The sequence below is a fragment of the Podarcis liolepis genome (assembly GCF_965112155.1).
Source record: "Podarcis liolepis genome assembly, chromosome: 2".
Lineage (NCBI taxonomy): Eukaryota > Metazoa > Chordata > Lepidosauria > Squamata > Lacertidae > Podarcis > Podarcis liolepis.
In genome coordinates, this window is record NC_139555.1 from 83,003,994 (window position 1) to 83,016,350 (window position 12,357).

Below are 12,357 nucleotides of genomic sequence, written 5' to 3' on the forward strand. Positions count from 1 at the left end.
TGTTGGGGGGGGGGAGGGGGCAGAATCTCAGTTAGTTAAGTATTTATTACTGTCCGGGAGGAAATCACCTTTATGTCCAGGAAAATCTGACTTCTATGTCGGAAGTGCAAATTTCCTTAAAAGTTTGGGCAAAAATTTAAAAAGCTCAAAAAACACAACAACTTTTCTGTCTGGATTTGAAATATGGCATTGACTTATTATATTTCACTGGGCTATCCGATTCAGACTGTATGACCTTAGGGAGCATGGAAGGGAGTTTCACTACTCTCTCTCTACTATCTGACGTTTAGAAGACATCTGAAGCAGCCCTGTTTAGGGAAGTTTTTAATGACTGATGTTTTAATGTATTTTTAATCCCCTGTTGGAAGCTGCCATAGTGGCTGGGGAAACCCAGATGGGTGGAGTATAAATAATAATAATAATAATAATAATAATAATAATAATAATAATAATAATTACTCTGGATTTGGTCAGATCATGAAAGATTGCTGGCACTTTATAAGTTGTAGGAGTAGGTGTCTCCTCAGGTGCATTTAAATCTAAAGCAAACAGTCTTTCACTGTGGATAATTGAGAGGATATTTACTAAAACTTTTCACAGTAATGCATGTGTATACCACCAGCTGTGGCCTTTTTGAAACAGCTGACATGTTTCAGCAGGTTGTACAAATAGTTGGTGAGAACCAGCAAGTCAGTTGATTAAGTTCTGCCTGGATCATCTTAAGTAAAATTCTGTCTGGAAGCACCCTCAGAAGCAGCCCCAGATACCACAGTTCTAAAGAGAAATAATCTATACAAACCCTAAGACAAAGGACCACATAAATCATTATAAATAAATAAATAAAGTATGCACCTGAAAATTACTAGGTTCATTCTTGTTTTATGAGTTTGGTTATATTCATCCAAACACAAATCCACAACATCACTAAACATTTGTACACTTGGAATTTCAAAATAAAGTCTTTCGTCTCCTTCAAGATCTGGATTCATGTAGTCTCCAAACAACAGATTTCTCATATCTTCCTCAGTTACCTATTGGCAGAAAATAAATAGCATATAGTCTACAACATAGCAGTTAGAGTGTCGGACTTGGGCCTGGGAGATCAGGGTTCAAATCCCCACTCAGCCATGAAGCTTCCTGGATGACCTTGGGCCAGTCACTGCCACTCAGCCTAAGCTACCTCACGGGGTTGTTGTGGAGCTTAAACGAGTAGGGAAAGAACTATGCAAGCCACCGTGGGCGCCTTGGAGAAAAAGTTAGGATACAAATGCAACAAACAAATAAGCAAGCCTAAATGTCTTAACAACCTATTTTAAGAAGGTAATAAACATAGGGTCTTGTGGTGCCTTTTAGAAACTAAAATATTTATTGTGGCATACGTTTTTGTGGATTAAAACACACTTCCAATCCTCAATTGGAGTGCATGAATGCTATCCACAGGAGAGAGAGAGAGAGAAATTGTACAGTGGTAACTCGGGTTAAGTACTTAATTCGTTCCGGAGGTCTGTTCTTAACCTGAAACTGTTCTTAACCTGAGGTACCACTTTAGCTAATGGGGCCTCCTGCCACCGCCGTGCCGCCGCCGCCGCCCGATTTCTGTTCTCATCCTGAAGCAAAGTTCTTAACTCGAGGTAATATTTCCGGGTTAGCAGAGTCTGTAACCTGAAGCGTATGTAACCTGAAGCGTATGTAATCTGAGGTACCACTGTAATCGAATCGGAATGTGGTGGCAACTGTTGCTAAGGAGCCAATGATGGCAGAGGACAGTTGCAGAGGCCAACAGTCACTTTGGAGAAAAAAGCCATTGGCACGTTAGGGATCCAAAATAAATAATAATAATAATAATAATAATAATAATAATAATAATAATAATAATAATTTTTTTAAAAAACCTTGCTTCCAGTCAATTAGAGGAAGCAAGGGAATGGGAGTGGAGATAAGAAAAGAAATGAGTAAAGTTTGAAAACGAATACGCACACAATACTATAAAGTGAAAGGATATAGGAGGGAACCGAAAAGGAGTAGAAATGAAGTACTGTTAAAGGTAAAAACACTTTGCTGACAAAGAAGATCAGAGAGATCTGGGAGAAAATGACCTGATCTGTCGGGCAGGAGAGAAAAAACTGAAGGGGACTGAGCCTGCCTCCCAGAGTTCATTGCTGTCCTGCCTCCATCACATGATGGGAGTCATAACCCAACCCATTTGGGTCCTCAGTAACTGTATCAAATTGTAAGAGGCATCAGTCTGACAATTCTATGTACAACTTAAACATATACAGAAAAAGCACACGACACATTCACAATAGCAGTTATTCCTCTTTTCATTTTTTTTGTTTCGTTTTCTTAACTTAACATTATACAATTATATATATTTGCTGTTTCAGTCGTTGACATTTTGCATCTGGCCTCATGGGCAGAGGCAACCCAGCTGTGATGTTTTCGTAATATAACTATATGGGACACATATGGTCTCAAATAAATATATTTATTTACTTATTTATTTGTGTCAACCAAAACGTCTATTATTTTATAATTGTGTTGTGTGTGTTGTGTGTGTTGTTGAAATAACTGGACATGAGCAGGAGTTAATTTCCTTCAATAGTATAAATCACCTCATGGGTGAACTAATCACAGGTGCAAGCTCAGCCAAACCAGTTGCTATGACAACGGCCCAGTGTCTTGACTATATCTGTGACAAATGCATGTCAGCTCAGTAGTGTGTCTGTCTTTAGTCAGCATTACTTATCCAGTGTTACGTCTTGAACTGCTAGACTTATTTACAGCAATTGAGATACTTTATGTATCTATATGTAAATAATATCAATGTTTTCCTAATCCCCAACAGACAAGATTGCTTTTTGCACATGGAATGATACAAGGTGGTATGGTTTTGCTCTGGTTCCAATAAAACTAGTCAGTCAGAAATAGGCATGAATATGGGAGCGAAAAAGAGAGTGATCATCTTGTAATGAACAATATGAATACTCACTGGTGCATTTCCTTGTCTCAGATGTGAAAACACTGCATCAAATGATTCTTTGAAATGTTCTTTCACAATATCCTTCATTAGTTTGAACAGCCAAGCTCTATCAGTGTCATCCACAAGGCGGTCATAAAATACTCGAAATACTTCATGTACAAAAAGACGCACCATTGTATGCTTGTTTACAACTGAATCCTTCTTGATGAGCAAGCAGCCTAGGATAACTCGTGCAAAGTCACGCAGATTGAATGTATAATGGGATTTGGCGGGTGTTGGTAACAGGTTGTCCATGGCCTTCTTATATACCTTGAAGATTGAAAGAAAAATTAACAAAACTATTTAAATTAAGTTTTGTACTTAAACACTTTTCATACTTAGGGCACACAGATGTTTCTTGCACTCTTGGTTTAGTACATGTAGAATATTTCCCTGAAAAAATGTGAATGCAGAATCTAAAAGAAAAACTGCATTGTTGTTGCTCTGCACTTGGGACAATGTACACACTGACCATAAATGAGCTACAATGAAAGGGAAGGACCACAGAAGACTGGATGCTGAATAAGAGCATCAGATTCCTGAATATCTCTATGCTGACACATCCTTAAATTGCTGCAAGATTGATGTCAGAAAACAGCCGAAATGTCAGTACTGGAGCCTCTATAGCTGTGTATAATATATGAAGAACTGAATAATACTACATGGCATTAAGTTGAACAATATCAGTATTGCAGATTGAACTATAGAAGGTAAGCAGTCGTCATAATGGCTTAATGCTAGGCTATCTGATGGACTATATTCTCCCATATGAACCTGCCCAGGTTCTGAGATATTCTGGGGAGGCCATTCTCTCATTCCCTCCACCCTCACAGGCAGATTTGGGGGGTGGGGAAGAGAAGGGATTCTCAGTGGTTGCTCCCAGACATTGGCATTCCCTTCCTAGAGAGGTCAGACTGCCTTGCGATCCTTCCACTGGCAGCAGAAACATGAAGAACAAACTAAAGGAGAAAGTAGCAAAGCAATAGAAACTATTCCCCCTTGGAAACTAGCCAGGAATAGGCAGATAAATGGACTAACCATCCTTAACTATGGACTAACCATCCTTAAATGGTTAGTCCATAGTTAGGCTAATTAATCTGTAACGGTAAAAAGCACTTTGAGTCAAGAAAAGGAGTTTTAATTGCACGTGCAGACATACACATGTCTAATATCTGAACTGCCCTCTGAAATCTTAATTTCAGAAGCCTTTTCATGTGCCTTTCTTTTAAAAAAAACACCAGCTATGTGCCTTTCAGAACTGATATGCCTTTGAGACCCTCTGACCCGCCTGGAAGTCACCTATATATTCTGCCTGTGCAGGTAAACCAGAAATGTAGTGTATATATTGGCATCGTACCTCCATAGTGCCACTGACAATTTGGTTTCCAACTGTGAAGTATTCTGGGATAAATTCATTTGCTCTGAGGTAGAAAGATACAACAGTGGAGAAAATCCGGACCATTGTTTCATCACTAAAGGTATTAATCGTGCAAATGTTGAAGTGTCTCAGAAAACGAGGTGTGACTGGATTCCTTCCACCACCTGGTGGACCCATGGCAGCCATCAACTGTATTTCAACTAATACAATTTTATTTGTATCTTTTAGGTCATACCTTCAAAAGAAATGGAAGTATGATCATCAGACAATTATAAATAGAACAGTACTTCTGCACTTGGAAATCTCTCATGTACAGTATCATGGGGTTTGTATTCTGCAGCAATAATTATATGAACACATTACATTAACATAGGATACCTCCTTTACTTTTATGACTAATTTCAACAAGAACAACAAAAGAACCTTAGATGAAGATGAAAATTAGAGATGGACACTCTGAATATCAGTAGTCTGGGACTTACAAATAAAGTTTTGGCCAATGTTCACAAATCTAGTTTACTAATGCATTGCATAAAAGCAAACTGATAAAAATGACACTTTTCTTTTAACTATGTACATAAAAATAATTTAGTCTGAATAGTTACCAGATGCCGTGGTCAAAAAACTGTCTCAGAAGTTCAATAGGAGGCTGTGCTCCATACTGTTCTAATGCAGGCATATTCATGTCATCCACAAAGATTATACACTTCTTTCCCATAGGTGGGCCAAATATTCCTTTCCGTCTCTTGTCGAGTCTGGCCATGATAATGTTCTAAAATTCAAAAGCAGGACATATTTCTTAACAAACCAGCTCATTCAAAAGAACAGTCAGTGTTGTTTCCAGAGGAAAGTGTGCATAATGGGGCTGGTGAAAGCCGACTTCTTCACTGCCTCCCACTCGCAGTGAGTTCATCATCCCACCCCATTGGGTTCATCATCCCACCCCATTCAGCAACCCACAGGGGAATCTTGTGGGATCTATTGGAGAGAGAAGGGAGCAGGAAAATCAGCTTCTGCCAGCTTGCTATCCATGCTTTTCTCTGGATCCAATCCATCAAATTCTAGCATGTATTCTATAATAAATACAGGTGTGTCTAAAGGTAAGTTTATTCTATTAATTTATATTGACTGCATTCACATGATACATTAAACTATGGCTTACCAAAACTGTGAATGTCAGGGCTTCTAAAGAGTCCTTTTTACTCTCACATCACATTGCCAAAGCTTAACCAAAAGCCAAGGTTTGGTGCTTTCTGAAGCACCATCCTCTGTGAAGTGCTTCTCCAGTCATATTTAATGGGAGAGAGGCACTTCCGAAGTACCTCCTTCTCCTCTTTTGAACAGTTCACTTGGGCTACCTACTCCCCAACCATGCTTGTTAGCTCGTCTGCCTGCTGGTCTGTTGTCACACAGGAGTTGCCATGGCCGCTTGCTGACAGCCATACAAACTGCAGCATGACAACAGCCTTACAATTTTATTATATAATGAAATATGCAGTTGTAAACTGCCTGAGGGCCCATTTGCATCAAAAGCAGTAAGGAGTTTCAGTTTGTCCCTATTTGTCATTTTTTTCTGAAAATGTTTTCCATGTGCTTCTTGAGAAGACTTTCACTATTTGATTTAATAAAACCCTAGGACTTAAACAGCTGTGCAAATATTCAAGCTTAAAAACAGTGAAAGGGGGGAATTATTGTTTTCAAGTGGCCCGTTAACCCACATATTCCTGTTTTCTACGTATGCCAATAAAGGTTTATTAATTGATTGACTGAAGTGACCCATTACCTGCTTGTGAATGTAGCTTGCGCAGATCCACCCTAATGAATTTTTATTGATTTAAAAAATGGTGGTTATAAGAATAATCCAACCTGAAAAGCTAATATATTTTACTTCATATGAAGTGGTAAAACTCCCAAAAAGGTTTTTGAGCAAAGGTAAAATGCTATTCTACTGGTGAGTCTCCATCTGAGAAAAATGTTTTCCGGACATGTGAAAGACCGGCTTCAGTAAATTGAGTAGATGAGACTAATAGTGGGTCCAATGGTCAAGAAGGCAGTTTTTGCACATGCTGTAGAGGGGAATGAGTGGCAGATGGGGCTCATCAACCTGGGAAGGTAACCCATCTAGGAGAAGAAAAACTCTGATCCTAAACCTCTGCTGCCTTGTGGGACAACTTCAGGAGAAGAAATGGCTAGAGCAGGCACCCCCAAATTCGGCCCTCCAGATGTTTTCAGACTACAATTCCCATCATCCTTGACCACTGGTCCTGTTAGCTAGGGATGATGGGAGCTGTAGTCCCAAAACAGCTGGAGGGCCGAGTTTGGGGATGTCTGGGCTAGAGAGTAAACTGTAATAAATTCAGATGGTAGTCTTCTAAGATGGTTGGATGGCGCCTTCTGGCAACTCCTGCAGCCAAACTGGTGCCAAGCATATTGCTCTGCTTTCCTTTGGACCACATCAGTGTGGCCAAGAGGGGGGTCTTTTCATCTGGGCAGCCCAAGACCTCCATACACACTGTGCAGGTTCGTGTCCCAGTGCTTCTTCACCCCAGATGCGCACTCCATTGTTTCTCAGAGGGGTGCCAAAATACCCTAATCACATGACATGTACCTCTTATATTTATTTAATGTTATATGCTCAAGCCCTGGGATCTTCTACACCGAGACTAAATCTCCTGTCTCTTCCCTCCCCCTTTTAATTAAAAAAAAATACTTGCAGGGTGGAGTGTCATGTAAAGCGCAGGGCCTATAGAACTCCAGCAACTCACCATCTTAATTTACCCCAGAGGCCAATTTATGTCATTGGCTTAATGCACAAGATCTTTAAAATACCTAGCGACACTGCTGTTTATTTTTACCAACCTGAGTCTGGTTGGCACTGGTTCGAGCAGAAAAATTAACAAAGAATGGAAAGTAGAGATTCTTTTCTATATGGTTCATTAGCTTGTCCTTCACATATACAGATTTTCCAGTACCTGTTGGTCCCACAAAAAGCAGCGGTCTTGGAAAGAAATTCATATATTTGTATTAGTTTCTCATTAGTGTATACATATTGTTTGGAAATTAAACATAATTATCAGCAAATAAAGACTGTTGATGGTAGCATTTTTACAGCGATTTATAAACATAAGGCATTTTTCTGTTTGCATGAATATATAGCTAAGATCACAGAAATGTAAGAGAACAACTATAAATAAAATGGGATGTAGAAGTACATGTTAGGCAAAAGACTCTTAGCTACAATTCCTGAATTATATTACAGAGTTGGTCCCCATAATTTTATTCACAACTCAAGTTTTTTTATATGAACAGTAAGTATTTCAGAGTTTATAACTAAGAATTATAAAATTATAAAGAATATTTCTAAGACCAGACTAGTGTAGATTAATGTTTCTAAACTCTTAACTAGTGTCACTTACTTTTGTGACACAATACAAAGTGATAGTTTACCTTTAAAGCCATAAACAATGGTCTCCAAAGGGCTGTTTCCCCCTCAAATGAACCTGGATACTTCCACTTTGGAAGTCAGGTGGATGGCTATCAGAGAGCGCCTTTTTGGTGGCAGCAAACAAATCACGAAACATGTTCATCTAGCACTTCTTTTTTTTACTGTTTTTCAAAGTCCACTTTGAGCCATCCAATTATTCCACACCTTAATTCTCATAATGGCCCAATTTGTCTGTTTTATATATGTGTGTGTGTGTGTGTGTGTGTGTGTGTGTGTATCAGCAGGGATCCCAAGTAGTCTGCACAGCTTGAATAAAATGGATCAGTGCATTTTCACATAGATCTTGGGCAAGAGCCATGGCTTTGAGCTGGAATATACATACTAAAAAGTGCAGTTGGGAACAATTCAAAGAAACTTAGCACCCTACTTCTTGATGACAATTCTCAGAATGAACCCCCTGGTTTGTTATTATGGAAACTTTTTTCAAAAAATAAGATTAATTCACCAAGGAGCACAAAATACCCCAGCTGGACACAAATCTAAGAGGATAGTTTTTCTGGGGGTTCTATTTCTTAGAGTATTTCTTGGAGTATTAATAACATTATTAGAATAGTATGATCTCATGAACAATGAAAACATTTTCACTATTATAGGGAGCAATTTTTCTTACTTTCCATATTTAATGCACAATTCCATCAAATAGGTATATCTCACTGTGTCCATTGTTGGGACTATAATGTCTTGAACCTTAAGATTTTTATCATTATAATTGATGCTTTTAATGGCTTCATTCCAATGCATCCAGCGGCCCTTGCCTTTCATCTAAAAAGAAATGCAGAAATAAAGTTTTGCAAAAGATACGGTACTGACAAAATATATTCAAAATAGTTTCACTAGAACTTGATGCTTTTAGCAGTTAGTTGTTTTAAAACATTTAATTGAATCTCAAAGCAATGGTTTCAAAATTATCACCATTATAGATGTTTAACATTGTACATCTATAATTTGCTACATACTTAGGAAATTCAAAAATACATTGCAATTTACCCTAACAAGTAATAATATTTAGTACTGGGGCTCAATAAGCTCACTCTCTTTCTTGTTCCTTTTACATATGGTATGCAGAGCTGTGTTTATATAAAAAACCTTCCTTGCCATAAAGCACAGTGGTGTATTAGCTGGAGTGTTGGACTAGGAGCTGGGAGAGACTAGGGTTCAAATCTGCATGAAACTCCCTAGGTGAGCTTGGGCCAGACACTTACTCTCACAGCCTAACTTACCTTGCAGGGTTGCTGTGAGGGTAAAATGGGGAGCAGAGCTTTGTCTACCACCTTAAGCTCCATGGAGGAAAAAGGGTGGGATACAAATGAAATGAATAAATAAATAATAAATTCCTCCTTCCCCAAAGAGGAAAAGAAATGTGTTTTCACTTCTTCAAACTGAGCTTTGGCCTCACTGCAGCCTCCTTGCAAAAACCCAGTTGGTAGGAGGAAATACCCTTTTTTCTCTGTGAAGAAAGGGATGAGAAGTCTTGTTCTCTTCAGTTTTTGCAAGAAGCAGCAAACTAGTGCTTGTGCTACTTCCAAAAACCTTTCCTTTCTTATCTCTGCAGAGAAAAGGAAGGTAAGAAGATAAAGCCTCCACCTTGCAAACTGACTTTTTTTTTTTAAAAAAAAGTTTTTATTAAGGCTTTTTGTGTTACAAAACAAAAAGGGAAAGGTACATCTATTGTCTCCACTCTATTTGTAGCCATTCCTCATAACAACTGCATATTGCAAAAACAAGGAGGAAGGGAAAGAAGAGGAACAGACTTTTCTTTTGTTTCTCCCCTGTCTCATTGGGTTTCTTGTAGGAGGCAGCAGCAGCAATGCAGCCCCTTTTGCAAAATATCTATTTAAAAATAAATGTAAGTGATATTTTAGCAATTTATTAGGTTTATTTAATACATATACAACACAGCAGTAATTATTCAGGCACATAATTCAGCAACCTTGCTTCTATTATGCAGTCCTGTTTATATATAAACATAAACATACATACATATTTCAGTGTTAAGGAAAGTGCAGATCAAGAGGCCCATGTATCAAATCCATGAGCCCTCTTCTAACTGCTTTTAATGCAAATGTACAGATACCATACAGTATTTCCAACTGTATGTGTCATGCAGTTCCCAGATAATGCAAAGCCATTTGAAGGAATGGACAAAGCGGGGGGGCAGCTGCCCCCCCAGATCCAGTAAATGAATAAAAATACTTGACTGACCAATTGCATTGCAGATAACTCAGTTCTGTCCCCCCCCCCAAAAAAACCATAGCCTGCCCCTCCTAAAGTAAATCCTGGCTATGCCCGTATTTGAAGGCAAAGCTTTTGTGGATGTATCATATATAGGTGTATTACACAGCTTCATGTTTTCAAATTCTATGGCTTTCAACAGCTATTCATTCCTAATGAAATATTTAAGAAATTCAAATACCTGTTAATAATTATATTAATTATTCCGTACCTCAAACATGAAATCATACACCAAGCCTCTCTCTTCAAACGGATGCTCCCATTTCCCCACAGCTGCAGGCATCGGGTGTTTGTCCATCTTCCCTGCTATAATATCCCTCATAAAGGCGTCAAACAGAACCCGACCATCACCATCACAGGTTCCACCAATGGACCAGACCGTAGCAAAAGCAAAACAACCCTTCCATTTTTAAAAAGAGAAGGAAATTATGAGGACGATGATGTACTCATGGCAAATCTCACTAGAAAGGCTTTAAAGTTATACTATTTATCATCTATAGCAAAAATAGTATTTTGAGGATACAATCCTCCAGCAGTTTTCTGGATATTGAACTTACTGGGACTTACTTAATAAACTTATTGGGACTGCAACTGTACATCTGTTTACCCATAAGCTACCCATTTCAGAATCTCTTGCAGGCTGGATCTAGATTTGCCCTTCTGTGAATAGAAGGGCTTGTCACTTTGTGGAACGCCCTGAGAGCCAAGGAAGGCAACCTGCTCACTGAAGGCACTTTTGCAGATTCTACCTTCCCACTGCAGCCCCAAGCACCACACCATATGCTGTTCCAGAAGGTCCGCAGGTGCAGCAGCTTTTCAGGGTGTGCAGAGGAGACAGAATCAGCAAAACACACCTCTACTCCTTCCTCCAGCATGAGAATCTTGTGAGAGAAACATAACTCATGTCAATTATGGACAGTGGCATAGGAAGCTGCTGGGGTGCCTGGGGCAGATGTGCAGACTGCCCATGGGGGCAGAGCAAGCTGGTAGGGCAGGGTGCACTGCCAGAACTGTGTCCCAGCACCCTCCACCTGGAGGGCGGCTGAGGGGGAAGCGGTGTGTGTGCACCAGCACTGCTTGCAAAAGAAGTGTGGGGCTGGAGCCCGAGCCACCATGTTCTTGCAGGGCGCCCTTCAGCTGAAGGGCAGCTGAGGGGGAGGTGGCGGGTGGGTGCCAGTTGTGTCCTTCTCAGCTGTCCTCTGGTGGCTGGGAGAGATACAGCAGCCCAGAGAGCTGCAAGCCCAGCCCCAGGCCGCACTGCTTTTGGGAGCAGTGTGCCGGGCTCTGGGGCTCCCAGTGGCGTAGCGTGGGTTGTCAGCACCCGGGGCAAGGCAAGTAATTTGCGCCCCCTAACCCGTGGATTTGCGGCCCCTAACCCGTGGATTTGCGCCCCCTAACCCTAACCCCCAGATGTTGCGCCCGGTGCGGCTGGCCCCCCCTGCACCGCCCACGCTACGCCACTGGGGGCTCCTGGACTTGCATGTCACCTTGGGCTCTAGTGTGCCACCTCCAAGGTAAGTGCTATCAGGGGCGCACCCCCCCCAGCTACGCTACTAAATATGGATTCAATTCAAGTGGGGTGAAATAACTCAAAAGTTTGCTCAAAGAAGTGAAAAGATAAAAACATCAGACCAACCATAATCCATTTGCGGATGTGTGGACTGGAAGGCTCCTTCTCCACTGCGTCACTAAGCAACATTTCAATAAGCCGAATGAGAGAAACCACATTATTGCTATTGCTGGTGGGGACCAGCTCCTATAAATGTAAAAGATTTTTTTAAAAATAAATAAATATGAATGCCTCATGAACTTAATCAGTTCTAGAACATTTAAGTCAATAATCTTTCGTGTTTAAAATGTGCACTGATTATTATTTGTGTGTGTGTTCCTTATAGACTTGATAAAGATCACAAAATACTTACTAAAAATACTACAGCAAACCAACTGAAGTTGTCTTAGTTCAACATTAATTCCTTCACCTCAGTTAACATGTTTTACAATAGATTTCATTATGGTAAGACTGAACATTTCTTTATTTACCCTGCGCCAATCCCATCAACAGTGGATTCTTTCTTTGTCCTGTCTAGGCTTTAGCTAGACCCCTTCTATGCTTCTACTTTCTCTCTGTTTCTTTGCCTGCAAACTGTGTTTACTATTTTTGTTATGTATTCAGTGCTTTTCAGGAATGTATATAAGCAGTTGCTTTGCCCCTGTTTCCCAGTT

General features: G+C 40.0%; 1 protein-coding gene across 2 annotated transcripts in view; it reads right to left on the minus strand.

Annotated features, from left to right (window-relative positions):
• Positions 1–12,357, minus strand: part of DNAH12 (dynein axonemal heavy chain 12) — a 110,714-nt gene that overhangs the window by 44,323 nt on the left and 54,034 nt on the right. For both annotated transcript variants that reach the window (XM_083489074.1, XM_083489073.1), the window contains exons 35-42: positions 11,771–11,890; positions 10,346–10,534; positions 8,513–8,664; positions 7,257–7,395; positions 5,003–5,169; positions 4,377–4,632; positions 2,990–3,289; positions 853–1,031 (exon numbers count right to left, since the gene is read on the minus strand). In XM_083489074.1, the coding sequence (XP_083345200.1) occupies positions 853–1,031; positions 2,990–3,289; positions 4,377–4,632; positions 5,003–5,169; positions 7,257–7,395; positions 8,513–8,664; positions 10,346–10,534; positions 11,771–11,890 (1,502 nt within the window). The remainder of the gene's footprint in view (positions 1–852; positions 1,032–2,989; positions 3,290–4,376; positions 4,633–5,002; positions 5,170–7,256; positions 7,396–8,512; positions 8,665–10,345; positions 10,535–11,770; positions 11,891–12,357) is intronic.